This window comes from Carassius auratus, unplaced genomic scaffold (genome assembly GCF_003368295.1).
Source record: "Carassius auratus strain Wakin unplaced genomic scaffold, ASM336829v1 scaf_tig00215912, whole genome shotgun sequence".
Lineage (NCBI taxonomy): Eukaryota > Metazoa > Chordata > Actinopteri > Cypriniformes > Cyprinidae > Carassius > Carassius auratus.
Window position 1 is genome coordinate 2,067,566 of NW_020528306.1, and position 17,396 is coordinate 2,084,961.

The 17,396-nt window shown below is 35.4% G+C and overlaps 1 protein-coding gene and 1 long non-coding RNA gene across 3 annotated transcripts in view; one reads left to right on the forward strand and one right to left on the reverse strand.

The window, feature by feature from the left end:
• The window catches only part of LOC113096327 (glutamate receptor ionotropic, delta-2-like), a 148,844-nt gene extending 143,974 nt beyond the window's left edge, over positions 1–4,870 (reverse strand). For both annotated transcript variants that reach the window (XM_026261680.1, XM_026261681.1), the window contains exon 1: positions 4,590–4,870. In XM_026261680.1, the coding sequence (XP_026117465.1) occupies positions 4,590–4,863 (274 nt within the window). In that variant the 5' untranslated portion in view covers positions 4,864–4,870. The remainder of the gene's footprint in view (positions 1–4,589) is intronic.
• A 3,021-nt stretch (positions 4,871–7,891) lies between these two features.
• Positions 7,892–14,427, forward strand: LOC113096396 (uncharacterized). Its single transcript, XR_003288502.1, has 4 exons — positions 7,892–7,956; positions 8,891–9,046; positions 9,219–9,288; positions 13,934–14,427. It is a non-coding gene; the product is annotated as an uncharacterized LOC113096396 (long non-coding RNA).
• Positions 14,428–17,396: the final 2,969 nt, after the last annotated feature.

The window sequence follows — 17,396 nt, forward strand, 5'->3', positions numbered from 1 at the left end:
TGGCGCTGGGCTTGATTAGCGTATGTGCACCAAAGTCACTCAAAAGGTTAACATGAGTCAATACATGCCCGTTTCCAGTTCGGTCTACTGATTACTGGGAACTGGCACTATTTTGGCTAATGGAAGTTCTTTAAATCAGATTCCAGAGCTGTAGATGGATGCTCTGAGTAACACTGTTATATATGGCCTGGTAGAAACTGTGAGCAGAATCCAAAGGACCAGATCTGAGACCCGTAGCTGAGCACTGATTGACTGAGCTCTCACGCTGTGAATTTCCCACTAGCTGCATCCTCTCTACTGTGTTTAATGTTTCCGCTAGGCTTTACGACGCTAGCAAGTGACAATGAGGGCTAAAAACAAATCTTCATGTCACAGTTCATCTTGCTGAGAGAGAAATGGGAGACAGAGAGATAGAGGAATGTCCCAGATGAAAAGAACAGCTTAGAACAGCATAAATTCCTATTTTGCTCCAAGATGGTTGTATACTGAAACATTTTATAATGAGTATATTCAAAGTTTTATGAAAACGATATTACTGGAAAATTTGTCATCAATAAGGAAAAGAGGAGATGTACAATTAAATATATTATTACTACAATGCAGAGGGTGACTGGTTATCACGAGAGAATAGTAGGGTCATTGGCCTAGATCATTATTAATTATCTCCACAAAAGAGGGACTCAGTTTCCTTTATCTTTTTTCATCCACTTGTCTGTTAAACATGAAATAATCTCATTTGGACTTGCTGCACATTAAATTAACCTTATCCTGGTCTGGCAAAGTGCTGGACAGGCTATTCTAATATTGTAAGTGCTACACACGGCTATTCAAACTGAATTTATGGAAGGAGGGAATCGTAGTAAAGGTCATTGACTTCACCTTAAGCAGTGAGACAACACAGTATGTTGAACACGTCTCTATTAACTAGCTGCATAATCTTTTCAAAACAGGAATTTAAATTAGAATTTGACTTTTAGAAATTGTGCATGTCGAGAAACTGTATCACATTATATATATTAGGGCTGTGCAAAAAATCGAATGCGATTTCAGTAAAGACGCTCCTGTAATTAAAAGTATATCTCCAGCACGTGTGTTCAGATCATGGTTGCCAGGTTATCACAACAAATCCTGCCCAGTTGCTTCTCAAAACTAGTCCAAAACTAGCCCAATCGCGTTTCCAGGAGGTTTCCCGATAAAAAAAATTGGTTTCCGGGGTTAAAATATAAGTTTTATGGCATGGTTCCTTTGGTAAAATTCGCATTTTAGGGTCTAAATATCACGTTATCGCTTTGACCCGCGGACATAAAAACAACCACAAACTTGGCAACACTGGTTGGCATTTACTACACAGAGCCGTAATTCACTGACAATCTACACAAAATCGATTTTTAAAATCGGAGGCGATTCTTTGTCGATTTTGAAAGCGAGTTTGTGTAAGTTGTCGGTAGACTACGACTCTGTGTAGTAACTGCCGCTTCCCCTGAACCAGTGTTGCCAAGTCTGCGGTTGTTTTTCATGTCCACGGTTCGAAGCAACCTCAATACTAATAATGTGATATTTAGCCCCTAACATGCGAATTTTACCAAGACAACCATGCCAAAAAAAAAAAAACTTATATTTTAACCCCGGGAAGCAATTTTTTATCTGTCAACCTCCTGGAATCGCTTTTAGTTTTGGACTTTTGAGAAGCAACTGGGAAGGATTTGTTGTGAAAACCTGGCAACCCTTATCTGAACACACAAGTGGGAGATATACTTCTAATTAAAGGAGCGTCTTTACTGATGAGATGTGCATGAAAATCGCATTCGTTTTTTTGCACAGCCCTAATATATAAATATATATATAAAACAATTCCATTTTCTCTGAATCACTATTTTTTATTTTAGGAATTAACAATGGGTTTGATTTTCTCTTCATTGCACGTCTTTAGCTGCACTTTGCAAGTACGGAAACTTATTCTACTAACCCTAACCAAACAGTCTACAAATGCTCTAATGAGAGTTAGTTGACACGTAGTTGCAGAGTTACTCACAGTTAGAATGTCTAAAGTGGACTATTAAAATAAAGTATAACTTTTTATTTATTTTTTTAATATTAATTTTAATCTATGAAGATGCATTGATATTAATAATAATAATAATGATATACTGTATTCACACTAGTGTTGATAAAAGCTTGGAGTTAGTATGATTGTATGTGACTGAAAGAAAATTCTTATGCTCACCAAGTTTGCATTTATGTAATCAAACATACAGTAAAACAGCAATATTTGTGAAATAATATTAGAATTAAAAATAACTTCTTTATTTATTTATTCCGGTGATCCGCTGAAACTGAATTCTCAGCAGCCATTACTCCAGTCTTCAGTGTCATTATGTTTCTTCAGAATCAAATGTAATATGCTAATTTGGTGAAAAATTTAAAACTTAATTTTAATTAAGCTTAATTTTGTGTGGAAACCTAAATACAATGTATTTTTCAGGATACTTTGATGAATAATGATAGTTAAAAATACTAAATTTTAACCATTTAATGCATTCTTTCTGAATAAAAGTGTTATATATATTTTAGTATACATTTAGCGCCATAAACAAAAACAGTAACCTCAGACATTTGAACAGTCTTATATGTACTGTATATATTCAAAAATAAATAAAAATATTTCCCAAATTAATTAATGATGCATACAATTTTTGTGAAGTTGCAGTTAAAATCCACTTAGCTCGTAAAAAGTCTTCAATTTATTTAGAAATCTTGCCTAGAACAACTTCAGATATGGTAGAGGATATTTAACATAGAGAGGAAACCTCAGACAGCAAAATGATTATTTTTCTTTGTCTTTTTGGAGGCTTTTGCCAGCACCACTAGTCCTGATAAATAGGATATACCAAGGAGACACAATCAGTTTACCAGTGAACTCTCTAATGTCCAAGTCATCTTAAAAAAGTCAAAGCAATTTAGGAGCACTTTGTTCTCTCTTAAAGATCTCTTGCTCAGTGGCCAGTGTCCGAGAAGTCTATCTTCCGAGTCACTGGTCAAGCTCTCCACACACTTAAGGCAGGGAGGAGGGGAAAGGATCTCTAAGGCTTCATTACTAGATAGCCGCCCAGGGTACATGATCCTCTGGACATGGCTGAAATCATATCCGTTTGTCTTCTGGGACAGGTACTTATTCATCCGCACCTTAACCTGCTGCAGCGGAGCGTGCCCTACAGAGGGATCATCAACTATGGAGTTCTATTCACACAAAACTACACTCTATTCCTCCATCTTATATTGTGCTCCCTTTCTCTCTTGAACCGGCTCACTAGCACATGCTCTGTTCCAAAATGTAGTAAACAACCCCACACCGGCAGGATTTTAAAGCATCATATGTGTTCTAGAAAGCAGACATTTTAATTATGCTGCCTGCTAAGCTACTTTATTTTAGCACTGCATGGCTGCTTCCAAAATCACATATACTCTCTAATCATTTACTTCTTTTAAAATTAGTAATAACTTTGCAACCATTAAAATAAGCAGCTTCTGTATTGTATGAATGTGTGAATGAATGTAATCCAGACGTACTACAATTGTCATGTCATTGTCACCTACCAGTGGTATTTGCGTCACTCCACTGCCTCATAACACATCCCGGAGCAGTGGGCAGCCATTTATGCTGCGGTGCCCGGGGAGCAGTTGGGGGTTCGAAGCCATGCTCAAGGGCACCTAAGTCGTGGTATTGAAGGTGGAGAGAGAGCTGTTCATGCACTCCCCCCACCCACAATTCCGTCCGGCCCGAGACTAGAACCCACAACCCTTCGATTGGGAGTCCAACCCTCTAACCATTAGGCCACGAATTCCCCACAAAGACTTCCCCATTAAAAATAATGTTACAGACATCATAAAGTATTTGGTCACATCGGTCTCATTTTAAATATATAAGTCAACTATAAGTCATACAGAGTTATGTTATTATCATCTTTTATATAGTTCACACTGTGCTCTTTTCATTCAATTAGGCTGGTGATACTTGGGGCAACTTTTTGAGCAATGTTGCTCGGATGTTTTCACATTGAGAATAGATAACAAATGTTTATCTGGATACTTTAGATCTGTCTCGGGCCCTGTGTTTCCTCCGGTTGCCCGTTGGCGGCAACATAGCTCAAAAACAAGTAAAAACCAGCCATATCTAGAAACATATTTAACTTTACACAGTTTGCTTGGTCAGTGAAATGCATTGCAAGGCCAAGAGAAATGGCATGAAATGCAATGGGTAAAAGCTCAAGGGAAGAAAAAAATAATAATAATAACAGCTTCAGGCCTCTTGGATTTAACGTCTTGTGGGCAACAACCCAGTCGGCTATGTGGTTAATCCGTGAATGGCCAGATTATATTTTCCTCACTCACAGTCCATGCTCTTTTCTCTCAAACACATACAGACAAATTGCCTTAAACGCATAATGAGTAATGGAAGCAATAATGCTGTATAATTTCCTCTCTGTGGTGGTAATAAGGGGCTGTTAATGTGGTGGTCACTGATTGGACTCACTGTGAGAGAGCTCCTTACTGCCGCTTACTTCTGCCATCAGTACATCGAAACTACTCACCATAGTCAGTGTCATAGAAGATAATGAACTTCTGCCAGGTATACTCCATCACCACTTGGAAGATGACATCATTAAGGTAGACGGGAGGCCGGACGAAGAGGGTGTAGTCGTCTGGTTGGGCGTGACTGGTGGATGGGCAGCTAGATCGAGGAGTGCCAAAGGGCGCCCTCTGGATGAAGAGGTGTGGGATGTGCATTGCGTCAGCTAAAGACTGCAGAGACCCAGCAGACATACAGCCGATAGAGCTGACCAAGGCTAGGATACCTCTGTTCATCAACTCGCATGCTGTGGGTGACAGAGAGAGAGAGAGAGAGAGAGAGATGAGACAAGATTTATAATGACTTACTTAATCTTACATTCATCTGTTTTAGCTTTCAGAACTCCACAAAATGATAAATAATAGTTGACGCTATAACAAAATCATGACTGTATACATATTTATTTTAATAGCCTCTAACAATCTTTATAAAATGGTAAAGTAAGACTAGGGAAATTGAGAAACTTTACATTTATTTATTTATTTATATTGGTTTGATGGTTTTGAGGCCCATTCACACAGAGAGCAATAACTCTAAAGATAACTATATTAATGACCAAACCATGGAATAATAATGTTTTGTTAATTATAAGTACACACTGCAGTTGTCATTTATAACATTAACTGTTCAAGCTCTTTAAAGTCAAGTGAATTCTGATTGGCTCTTTATGTTTTTATTGTTCATCAGCTGGACAAAAAGTTTTTAAAGTGATTCAAACAATATTGTTCCTTTGTTTTGACATTGTTGTGGTGTGGACTGCCCTGTTCACATGTGATTAGATGATTATTAAAACTTTATAGTTATCGATACAGTTATCATCCTTTACATGAAAGGCCCTCTGGCTGGTTTCCAAGGCTGGTCAGGCTGGTCTGTTGGTTAGTTATCAGTTGTTGGTTGGTTTGACGGAAGACCAGCTGCCCTCCTAGCTAAACTGGATAAACACAAGATAGACTAGCTTAAATGGACAGTCCAGCCAAAAACTAAACAAAATCCTGTCATAATTTTGAGAAATGTCTGTGTATATGTATGTTTTGCCTATACCAAAAGTGTACTTGCGCATACAATTCAATACATTTTCTAGCTCAAATTAATGACAGTCTGCACAAAAACAACAAAATTCTGTCTTTTTTTTTTTTTTGTCTGTACAAAAAAAAGGCAATGGTAAACAAACCTTTCATTCATTAATTCATTCATCCATTTGTTCATGCATTCTTCAAAATATCTTCTTTGCGTTTCAAAAAGTCATAAAGGTTTAAAACAACGTGGGTTAGTAAATGATGAAAGAATTTTCAAGTACCAAATTAAAACAGCTAAGACCTATTGTGACCTATCCCTATATATGGTAAGAACATAGTTCTCTTGTTCTGCAAATAGATGGAATTCTACTACAACAATCAAGTTGGGGGCCTTTGTGGCCTAATGGTTAGAGAGTCACACTTGTAAGCCAAAGGTCGCAGATTTGAGTCTGGGTACCGGCAGGGTTTGTAGGTGGAGAAAGTGAATGACCAGCGCTCTCTTTCACCCTCAACACCATGGCTGCACACTGCTCTGTGTGTGTGTGTGTGTGTGTGTGTGTGTGTGTGTGTGCACACTTGGATGGCTTAAATGCAAAGCACGAATTCCGAGTATGGGACACGTCACTCACTCCCCATTTGTTCAGTCAAGTAACTATGTTGCTTTCCATCTTAGAGAAATATATATTTTATGGTTCAAGCCAAAGGTGGTGGTGATCAATATGTCTTTACCAAAGGCTTTAATTAGAACTGTGCAAATATGATTATTTTCCCTCCACTTAGAGCTCCATTAACAATTCAGAACTTTCAGACTCTCCCATCTGAATACCGTCAGACAAAAAAACATTCGGGAGTCTATCACACAGGCTAGGGTGTTTATGGAAAAACATGCGAGGAAACCAGCGCTCTCCAGTATAAACACACAGTTTTCACATTTTTATTTGATAAACATTCCATTCATAAGCACTTACTCATACATTGCATAAACAGATGCTCATCAGCACTGATGCAGCTTTAATAGCGCTGATTGGTTACCAAAAATTTTTTTGCAGCAAATATGCTTTAGTGCTTGACTATTCTGATTGAGCTGTTGCAATGATTTATATAATTGCACTCCACAACCTACTGCATAACTTGATTTTATAATGAAGCTCAAGTATATTTCCAAAGAAATGAAAGTCCCTCCCATGAATAACCTCACACTTTTTGCCCTTGTTCTGTTTGTGGCTCCCGAATGTGCAGCAAAACTGATGTCAGACATGAACATTCATCTCACTAGACTCATTTTATTTAGCATAGCTGAAGTTAAAACGCAGTATGTTGAAGTGGGCCATGGAGCAATGTAATTTTGCCAACTCATGAAAAAAAAAAAAATAATAAAAAAAAAAAAAAAAAAATAATAATAATAATAATAATAATAATAATAATAATAATAATAATAATAACATTAATAATAATAATAATAATAATAATAATACAAATTAAAGTGTCAACCAAGGGCAGAATGAAAGGAAGGGATACACAAACAATAGTGCTGAAAAATCAAACTGCAAGATGAAACGGACAATCGAGGCTAGTTGTAAAAACATGCCTCTACCTATTTTTATTTTTATTTTTTTAAAATTTTTAACTCAAAAACTGTTTTTGTGCATACAATTCAATACATTTTCTTGCTGAAATGAACACTAGTGGCAGTTAAGCGTATGAACAACTTTAATTACTTTTCACACAAATGCTTACGGGGCAGATTATTGATTAATAAAGACTTACTTTTGCACAGTTCTGTGTGCAATACAATGTTATGACCTCAATCACTTTTACCATAGTGTGTGATTTGTAAACTAATACATTCTGATGCATGTATCACATAGCCAGCTCCCTACTGTATGTGTGGAACATAGTAAACTGTAATAGTAAACTTGCTTGGTAACTCACCTGGTACAGCACTACATTTGCAGTGCAGAGGGCTTTCACAAATCCCGTGAAACACGTTATAACACTCGAAAGAGTTCAAAGACTTGTAAATGCATCCTGAAATGTTATGGTTTTTATCTCACATTTGCTACACTCAAAAAAATGATTTTTGCTCTTTGTTCAATTTAATTAATTAAAATGAGCACATACAACATAACTCTTTGTAAAAATGGTGTCAACTTAATTATATTTAACAGAAACAATGTAATTTTCAAAAAATTAGGTTTACAACATTTTTTTAAATTGAGTCAACAAGAATATTTTTTGTTCGTCTTAACCGGATGCACGTCATCAACGGAAACGGATGCAGATGGATTGCTCAGCAGCGAACATGTGAGTTGGGTAAGTGGCCTTTTTTTCTTATCTATCATCGTCCATCTAATTTTATTTATTTAACAAACTAATTAAAATATGCTTTCTTAATATCTTGTTGCATACCAGAAAGTTATTTTTCTATAAGCACTGTATGAAAATAGCTCTTAAGTGTGTCGTTTGTAGCTGATGTTAGGTTTCTGGATTCAGCACGTGGTGCAGACTTTCTTTTTTTCTTTTTTTACTAAAAGTATCAAATAACGTTAAAATGAAGAATCGCGGAACAAGAGAGAACAGAAAACCCTTCAGTACCATGAATTAATGTATAAAACCAGGGCCATAAGACACGCCCGATAATTAGAAATTGCCAAATTGTCCCCTAGGATTTTAAATTCTTACTCTGCATCCAGCTGTTGTTAGGGTGACAAAGTTTCAAATGTATATTTTAGGTCTTCCTCATCTATATTTAATTTATTGCTCGTCATTGTTAAAACGATTGAGATGCCAATCAAAGCGCACAGCAGCCAATCCAAGGCTTTATATTAGTCACGTTTGTTAAGTTCACGTGCTCGTGACTGAATTCACCGCGTTCACGGAGTCTCTCGTCTTAAACAACAAATAGTGTTTTAGCGGCGTAAGTATTACATTTCGCTGCTTCAGTAATTGTAAGTGGAGTTTTTGCATTTCTTCTGCTAGCTAGATTATGGTCATGGACCGACATTATGTCTGTGTAGTCAGCTAATAACGTTTTGTTTCTCCAAGCGCTTGTATGTGTAAGTTAATGTTATTCTGTTACGTTACTTGTGATTAATATATCAAGAGGAATAATCGAAAATGATTTCTGTCATAAATAAGTTGTCACCCTGACCCTGTACTAAATATTTTGTTTTCTTTGTAGCATTTTAACCTTTTTTGTCTTTGCTGAATTGCCCATAAACAAGACCTCTGTAACTTATGTCTTCAGATAAATGATGAATTTCATCGGATCACAACCCTTCCTTTACACTCCAAAATTCATGTCCAAACTGGATCTGTTCTCTGATGATCTGCTAAAAGTGTTTACCAAAAAGGGTGGAGTGTTAGAAAAAAGATTCAAGATGTGATGCTGCCAATGTCTCAGGTAGTATTTTTATTTTTTTCAGTTTTTTTATATATTGCTTTTTAATACAAGCTGTTGATATAGTGCTCTGTAATGCATAATGGCTCAGAGACGTGTATTGGAGGGTGTCATGTATGAATATCAGAAACTTGAAAAAATGTTTTGTCTGTTTTCTTACAATGCCACCATGGAGACCAAGCAAGAGTGCATTCTCAAGGGGCTATGCATCTACCTGAATGAAGATGAATATGATGGAGTATTTGGTGAGTTCTTTTTCGTTACAAACAGTTATCACAAGTAATAACAAACTTGACCTTGCAAAAATTTTCAATTTAAAAGCAGAGACAGTTTCTTATATATATATATATATATATATATATATATATATATATATATATATATATATATATATATATATATATATATATAATATACGTTTGTATGTTTAAATATCAAAAGACATTCCCCATCAAAACTGCTGATGGGTAAAGAGTTAATGTACATTTTTTAATTTTAAAATATTGAGTAAATTGTAAAGCTCAGATATGAATTAAATGACTGATGTTAACTTCTCTTTAAACCTTTGTACTCCACACAGCCACTGGTTTAGGTTTACCTGATATCATCCTGTTTGATAAGCACAGTTCTTAATAGTCAATTGATTCACCTTTATTTATATAGCACTTTACTAGGGCTGCAGCTATCGATTCTTTTTGTAATCGATTAATCTAGCACTTAATCGATCGATTAATCGAGTAATCGGATAAAACGATTTGTTTGTGTTTTTGAACAACCAAAACAAATAATGCATAACAAAAATGATGTGGCTGTAAAATGAACAAGCATTTGGCTTTTATTTCTCAACAGAGGTATTTATTTCCAAGTCCAAAAGTTAAGTGCCAAGTTAGCATTGCCAACAATTATAGAACAATGTACAGTTAAGTGAACTTACTGTAACATGTATAACATGTATTGTAAAACTAATATGAATATAAACTTAGTTTTTTGTCTTCTTAATACACAACATTACAAAAAAAGGATTGCACCTTCTGCAAATTTAGTTTAGTTAACCTGAGAACAAAAAATGAATATAAAATATCAAGCCAAACAGGTACACAATGTATAAAATGTATAAAAAAAATATGTAAATAAAACAATTATAAATAATAAGCTGTAATCTCAAAACAAACATCAAAATGTACGTATGTGTGCGTGCGTGCGTTTGTGTGTGTGTGAAGGGGTTCTTTTTTTAGGCTATACTCTCTTGCAATTGAACGTGATAGTTACGTTTACTACTTTAAAACGTCATCAAAGTTAAACATCATATCTAGTCAAACCGCATCACGACATCGCTACAAATGCAGTATGGGATTAAAATCAGCGAACATCAATAGGCTTAGACTACGTTAATTTACCTTGTTTCAGCGATGCTTGGTGAAACAGCATAGAGTGGATGTCTTCTGTTCAGATGCTGAATCATGGAAGATGTGCTGTTGTGGTATGCCAGCTCTATTATGCAGTAGAGACACTGCACCTTGTTCTCTTCTTTATTAAGTGTGTAATGATCCCACACTTTAGACAATTTCTGCCGTTTATTTATCGATCTATTCTCCGCCATCGAGCCAACTAAATTCAAAAGGTCCGTGTGACACAATCAAATACCTGCGCCGCGCGTATAGTGCGCGTCATAGGAATTTAACGAGGCTTCGAGGCAGAGTTTTTGCCTCGAGGAATTTTTGTAATCGAGTAACTCGAGTAACTCGAGGAATCGTTTCAGCCCTACACTTTACACAATACACATTGTCAAAGCAGAATAATTAAACAGGAAAATAGTTTGTCGGTAATGCAAGAGGACAATAACAAACAGACAGTTTTTGTTTTGTTTTTTTAAGAAAAAGTCAGTTCATTGATTATTCAGTGATGTCATCATCCAGTTCAACTCTCTTCCAATAGTGTCTGTGCAATCAGTCAAGCATCCCCATTCGCCAAAGGTGGCAGTGGCAAGGAACCAAAACTTAAAGGGATGGTTCACTTTCAAATTAAATTTTGGTATGTTTTAGCTTACCTCAAGGACTTCCAAGATGTAGGTGTCTTTGTTTCCGCAGTATTTCCCCTTTTGATGTTTTTAGGTCAAACTGTTCTTGTCTGTGACTAATATAATGGAGGTCTATGGTCACCACCTCAAAGAGCATGCACAGAGAATTCCAAATTAAACAATTCCCCACCCGTAAGTATACATTGATGACCTAAGACACGAAACGAGCGGTTTGTGTAAAAAAAACAAACAGTATTTATATCGTTTTTACCTCCTGTACACAACCACGTCCAACTGATGTGAGGGCGCGAGTACTTCCTGTTGTGTGATGTGTGCGCGCTCTGGCTTAGTTTGCGCAAGCGCGGAAAGCACACTCATTGTTTACACTTACTGTCTATGGTTTACACAGAGATTTCTGAAGTGTTACCTTACACTGTGAAGATTTAAACATATTTATAAGTACAGGAAATTGCAATGGAAGATGATTTCAATACATCAACAGACAACGTTGAATTTGTCACAGCCATAATTGAACCAGAAAACACAGATAAAGTACTCAGGAGCGATCATGGAAGCATCCGCTATGGCAGCACGTCTTCAAGCCTCAGAGACCGAGATCTCTTCAAAATTGGTGGTGTTTTAGTAGCAAGTGTTGTGAGATGCCGACAGAAGTGCAGAGCATATGTTGTCACGAATGGAACAACTACAAGACGACAAGGACATTGACAGTATTGCAACACACACCTGCCTGACTGATGATCCTTGGTTTTCTCCGCTGTTGAACAGAGGCGTTTTGCACATTGTGTTTAGTATGCCACGTATAAACTGGAGGCGACGTCCAATGCCAGAGGGACCCAATGGCACACTGTCAATAGAGTTAGTAATGTGTTGTTTATTATAATTGCAACGATTATAGGGTGCATTATAAACAAATTAATAATTAAAGTTACTGCATTATATTTCAGACAATGCAGTTGGTGGTGTATCGTCTGGTAAACAGTAAACAATGAGTGATGTACACTAGCGAGAGATCGCTTCCGGCCCTTTCCGCGCTTGCGCAGACTAAGCCAGAGTGCGTGCGCACATCACGTTAGGAAGCACTCGTGCACTCAGATCAGTTGGACGTGGTTGTGTACAGGAGATAAAACCAAAATAAACAGTTCATTTTCTTAAACAAACCGTTAATGTCATGTCTTAAGTCATCAATGTGTACTTACGGGTGGGGAATTGTTTAATTTGGAATTCTCTGTGCATGCTCTTTGAGGTGGTGACCATAGACCTCCATTATATTAGTCACAGACAAGAACAGTTTGACCTAAAAATGTAAACTACTATGGAAACAAAAAACACCTACATCTTGGATGCCATTGAGGTAAGCTAAAACATACCTAAATTTAATTTGAAAGTGAACTATCCCTTTAATTAGTGACAAAAATGGAAAATAAACTTTGGGAGAAACTTTACTTAATCTGGGTGCCAGTTCTCCTCTGGCCTGATGAAAACAGCAGTTTAATTCCAGGCTTCACGGGGAAGTCGTGGCCTAATGGTTAGAGAGTCGTACTTGCAATCTAAGCATTGTGAGTTCGAGTCTCGGTCTGGCAGGAATTGTGGGTGGGGGGAGTGCATGTACAGTTCTCTCTCCACCTTCAATACCACGAATGAGCTGCCCTTGAGCAAGGCATCGAACCCCCAACTGCTCCCCGGGCGCCGTAGCATAAATGATGAACACTGCTCCGGGTGTGGGTTCACAGTGTGTGTGTGTGTGTTCACTGCTGTCTGTGTGCACCTTGGATGGGTTAAAAGCAGAGCATGAATTCTGAGTATGGGTCACCATACTTGGCTGTATGTCACGTCACACAAAAAAAAAAAAAAAAAAAAAAAATTATATACACCTTTAACATACAAAGTAATTACATTCCGTTTGTTCAGTAATAAATTAATATATTTTACAAGGCACTCGTTTAGGTTAATGACATTGCATCCATGTGTGTTGGTTTGAAAATAAAGTGACTAATGATTTTATAGATGAAATTAAAGTACACACACCTGTATTTTGGCAAAGATTTGCACCAATTTGGTGGTGCCAAGGACTGCGCTGTTTTTAAGAAAATTGAAAAAAAGCTTGTACTCAGTAACTCAACCGTTTTCAGAGAATGAGGGAAGGGTGTGCTGTCAGCAGTTTTAATTGTGCCCAGTTTTGGTTAAAGATAAGTAATATTGATTTGAAATAAGTATCGGTAGCATTTCATAATAATGGTCCATTAGTTAACTGCATTATTTAACATGATCTAAGCAAGAACAATCCTTCTACAGCATTTATGAATCTTAGTTGATGTTAATTTCAACATTTACTAATGCATTATTCAAATCAAAAGTTGTGCTGGTTAACATTAGTTAATACACTGAATTAGCATGAACTAACAATGAATAACTGTATTTTCATTAAGATTAACAAAGATGAATAAATACAGTAATGTATTGTTCATTGTTTGTTCATGTTACTTAATGAATTAACTAACATTAACTAATGGACATCATTCTAAAGTGTTACCGAAGTATCAGTGGCTCTTGAGAATATCTGGTATTTTATAAATGTAATTTGTTAATGTCATCTAAATTACAAATTTCGAACAGTCACTGAGTGATAGTTAGAGATTTTAAGGAAGCATAGTTATTCATTGTTGTGATATTGACAAAGGCACTGTATTATTTTACATTATAAAGTGGAACACAGTCTGCCAAAGGTGTTGAGTTGGGTTGTGATCTGGTGACCGAACGCCATAGCATTGTTTTAAGATGACTCGTGACTGTATGAATGTGCTGTGGAAGTAGAGTTGTTTACTAAAAATAACTTTTTTTTTTTTTTTTCAAAGGATGATGACCCTGCAAGAACTGAAGCGGACATAAAGAAGACCTTTTAGGGATTCTGTGATGTAAAGCATGAATTTGCTGATTCAACAGAAGACCCTGAAGATATCTGCATTGTGCTGGAAGATGTGGAGGTGCTTTCTGGTTTAGGTAATGTAGCATTGGCTACAGCCATGCTACTTGGACTAATATACTCTTTAAATCTTACTCATCCACAGTAGATCCATTACACTTTTAAGGTGCTCCAAAAAATGATTCTCGAGCTGAACTTGTGTAAATTGTCTGCCAAAGCACAGGCGCAGAAAACAAAACTCTTCACTTAGGTGTGCTGTGTTTGAGGATCCCTTTGTGAATGCTGTGTTTTATTTCCTTGTATGCTCATGTGATTTTGTTGTATCTGAATTTTTGCACGATGAGCAGAGGTGATTACGTCTCTCAATCACATTTAATATCATGTTTAAGAAAACAAAATAAAATAACATTTTGTTATATTCTTATATGCTCATGTTTTATTTGCATTGTCCTTTTTTTAACTTAATGAGCATGTTTAATTGCCATATTTGCAGTTTTAAGCAAGAAGACACTCAAGGTTAAATGTGCTCATGTTTTAAATACAGATTTTTACTAAATGGATTGACTTAACATATTGACTTTCTTCACAGTAGACTATAGGTATACAGTAAAAAGGTTTTAATGTAATAGAACACAATTATTTCACTTTCATTTGGAAGTAACTGTAGAGTCAAGTTAGATAAGTGTAATGATTTAAATTGTTTCTAGTATGCAGTACAAAATGTTTGTAGTTGACATTGCATTGTTAGATATAGTAGACATGACCAAATTGAATGTAGTTAACATGGCATTATTTTATATAGTAGGCATGACAAAATTCAGAGTAGTTAACCTGACACAACTTTCTCTATTAGGCATGGCTAAACTTTATCTAGTAGAATGGACCAATTTTCTTCTTGTTGTCTTGACTAACATAATTTAAGTTTACACAACAAGATTACAACAAATCATTTCAAACTAATTCGATATTGTTTGGAAAATGTAATAAAATTTCGTGGAAAAGTTTACTCAAATTTTAAGTTCATTCAACAACTTTTTTTTTTGAGTGTATGGTTAACAATTTTAGTTAGGTTTAGGGTATATGGTACATTACCTTCAAACACAAACCATTTAGAGCAACTCACCTGACATTTAATTTATGGACTGCTGCAATACGCATCACAACCAAAGTAATAACATTTTGCCAGGTTAAAGTTCATTTGTTTCTAATAAAACTAAATGCGCCTTTACCATAACTCAATGGACATTTCACTTTGAAATTGTCATAGAACATATAACAAACAACATTAGTTTTGCAGAAATGTTGCTAGCACTAGCATGTAGCACTAAAATGAGTTGGAAAAGGAGACTTTGTGCTTACTAGGCATCTGACTGTATGTCACTTCATATTGAAATCATTCTATAAATGAACTTTGTAAACAGATTCAGGGGATTTTGTTTCCCTCTCAAAATCTGGGACTCTTTCAGCGTTGTTGAGCTGAAGAGGTTTTTGATCCTTTGATGATGGGTATATTTGGTATCAAAGCAATCTTTGTGTAAATGTTGAATATTTAAAATGATTTTCATTTGGGAAAGCTTTTGCTCTGAAAAAAAAAAAAAAAACTATTTAAATGGATAGTCCACTCAAAAATGAAAATCATTTGCTTAAGATCATTTACTTAACCTCATACCATTTAAATGTCAAACCTGAATGCATTTCTTTCTTCTGCAGAATGCTGATAACCAAAGTTTCAGTTCCAACTGACTTCCACTGTCATTTTGTCCACAGAATATAAGTCACTGGGAACAGAAACAGTTTAATGACCAACATTCTTCAAAGTTTCTTCTTTTATTTTCCACAGTGGAAAGAAATTCAGGTTTGGACTATAATTTTAAGACCTCAACAAAATACTAGCAACCCTTACGAATGAAAGTGATCATCCAATTAAAAAAAGAAAGACAGAAAGAGAAAAAGAAAGAAAGAGAAATAAACTTCTGTTTTAATTATGAGTTAAGGAAAACATGATTCTTTAAAAACAAAAGGCACTACCAATCATGTTAAAAATACACCATAATGAAACCTTGACATTTGATCCCAAAAAACAGTGTGGAATTATAATGATTAACTTAACATATGCAACTTAATTGATTAAATGCACAAGTTTTAAGCTGAATAAGCCAAGCTCCAGTTAATAAGATCTTGTTTAATGATGTAGAGCGTTTTGCACTGCCCTCCGTTATGGATTGGACTGACTGAAAATGGAAAGACTGGCTAATCCTTACTTATTAAAGCACTTCTGTGAATTAGTGCTATGATCTGTCAGTGATCCACATTCCTCTTAGGTCATAGCTAACTATGTTAGTGAAAAGCAGTGCTGATCAATCATTACAAATGAAGTATTGTAATTTAGCCATTTGTTTGATTACATATGATCCCATCAAGTCTTGACATGGCCTGTTAAGTCTCAATATTAAACCTTCAACTGAAGTTAAAACACAAGCATTCATATTTGCACTAGTTAACACCAGGGACTGCACTGTGCAATACTGTGCAATCATGTTGCATTTAAATTAAAATAATGACTTATTTTTCTTTGAAAGTAGACAGAATTCCATACAAGAGCAATTACTTTATTCCCTCAGTCGTAGCATTAGGGAGCATGATTCATTTCAGAGAGAATTGCTTATCTACAGTATGTTGTATTAGTTAAAAAAGGGTAAAAACAATGTACTTAAAGAGTGTGTTTTTTATCACTGTGTTTTTTGAAGTTGACTCACTTAGGACGTTTACTGTTAATATATGTAATTTAGCATAAGCAAATCATGTTCAATATGTTTCTTCCCAACCTAATTGTGATTGTGCTTATTATAAACAAGTGACAAACTTTTCTATTCCATTTCATTAAAAATAAAAAACAGACAAATACTGTTTACGGCTTTGACTTATCTCCTGAGGTACAACTGATGCACAAACAGTTTCCCTTTAACCATGACACTAAATTAAATTATTTAATTTAATCTTTGCATCTCTAATCAATCCATCTTCATTCAATCCACTTATACATATCAAAACAATTTGTTAACTTAATTAATTTTTAAATTTTTTTTTTAGCTATTTCTAGTGCAATTTGAAATAAATGTTTTATTTTTAAAGAAATTAAAAATTGTATTAAGCAGTGATGCAATGAATTGCTCAAAAGGGATGGTAAAATGCATTTATAATATTATAAATGATTTTATTCAAATAAATGCTGTTCTTTTGAACTTTCTATTCATCAAATAATAAAGAAAAGAAAACAGTATTATGGTTTCCACACTATTAAGCAGCACATCTGTTTTCAACATTGATCATTAAAGAAACGATTTCGGAATGATCATGTGACACTGAAGACTGAATTAATGGCTGCTGAAAATTCA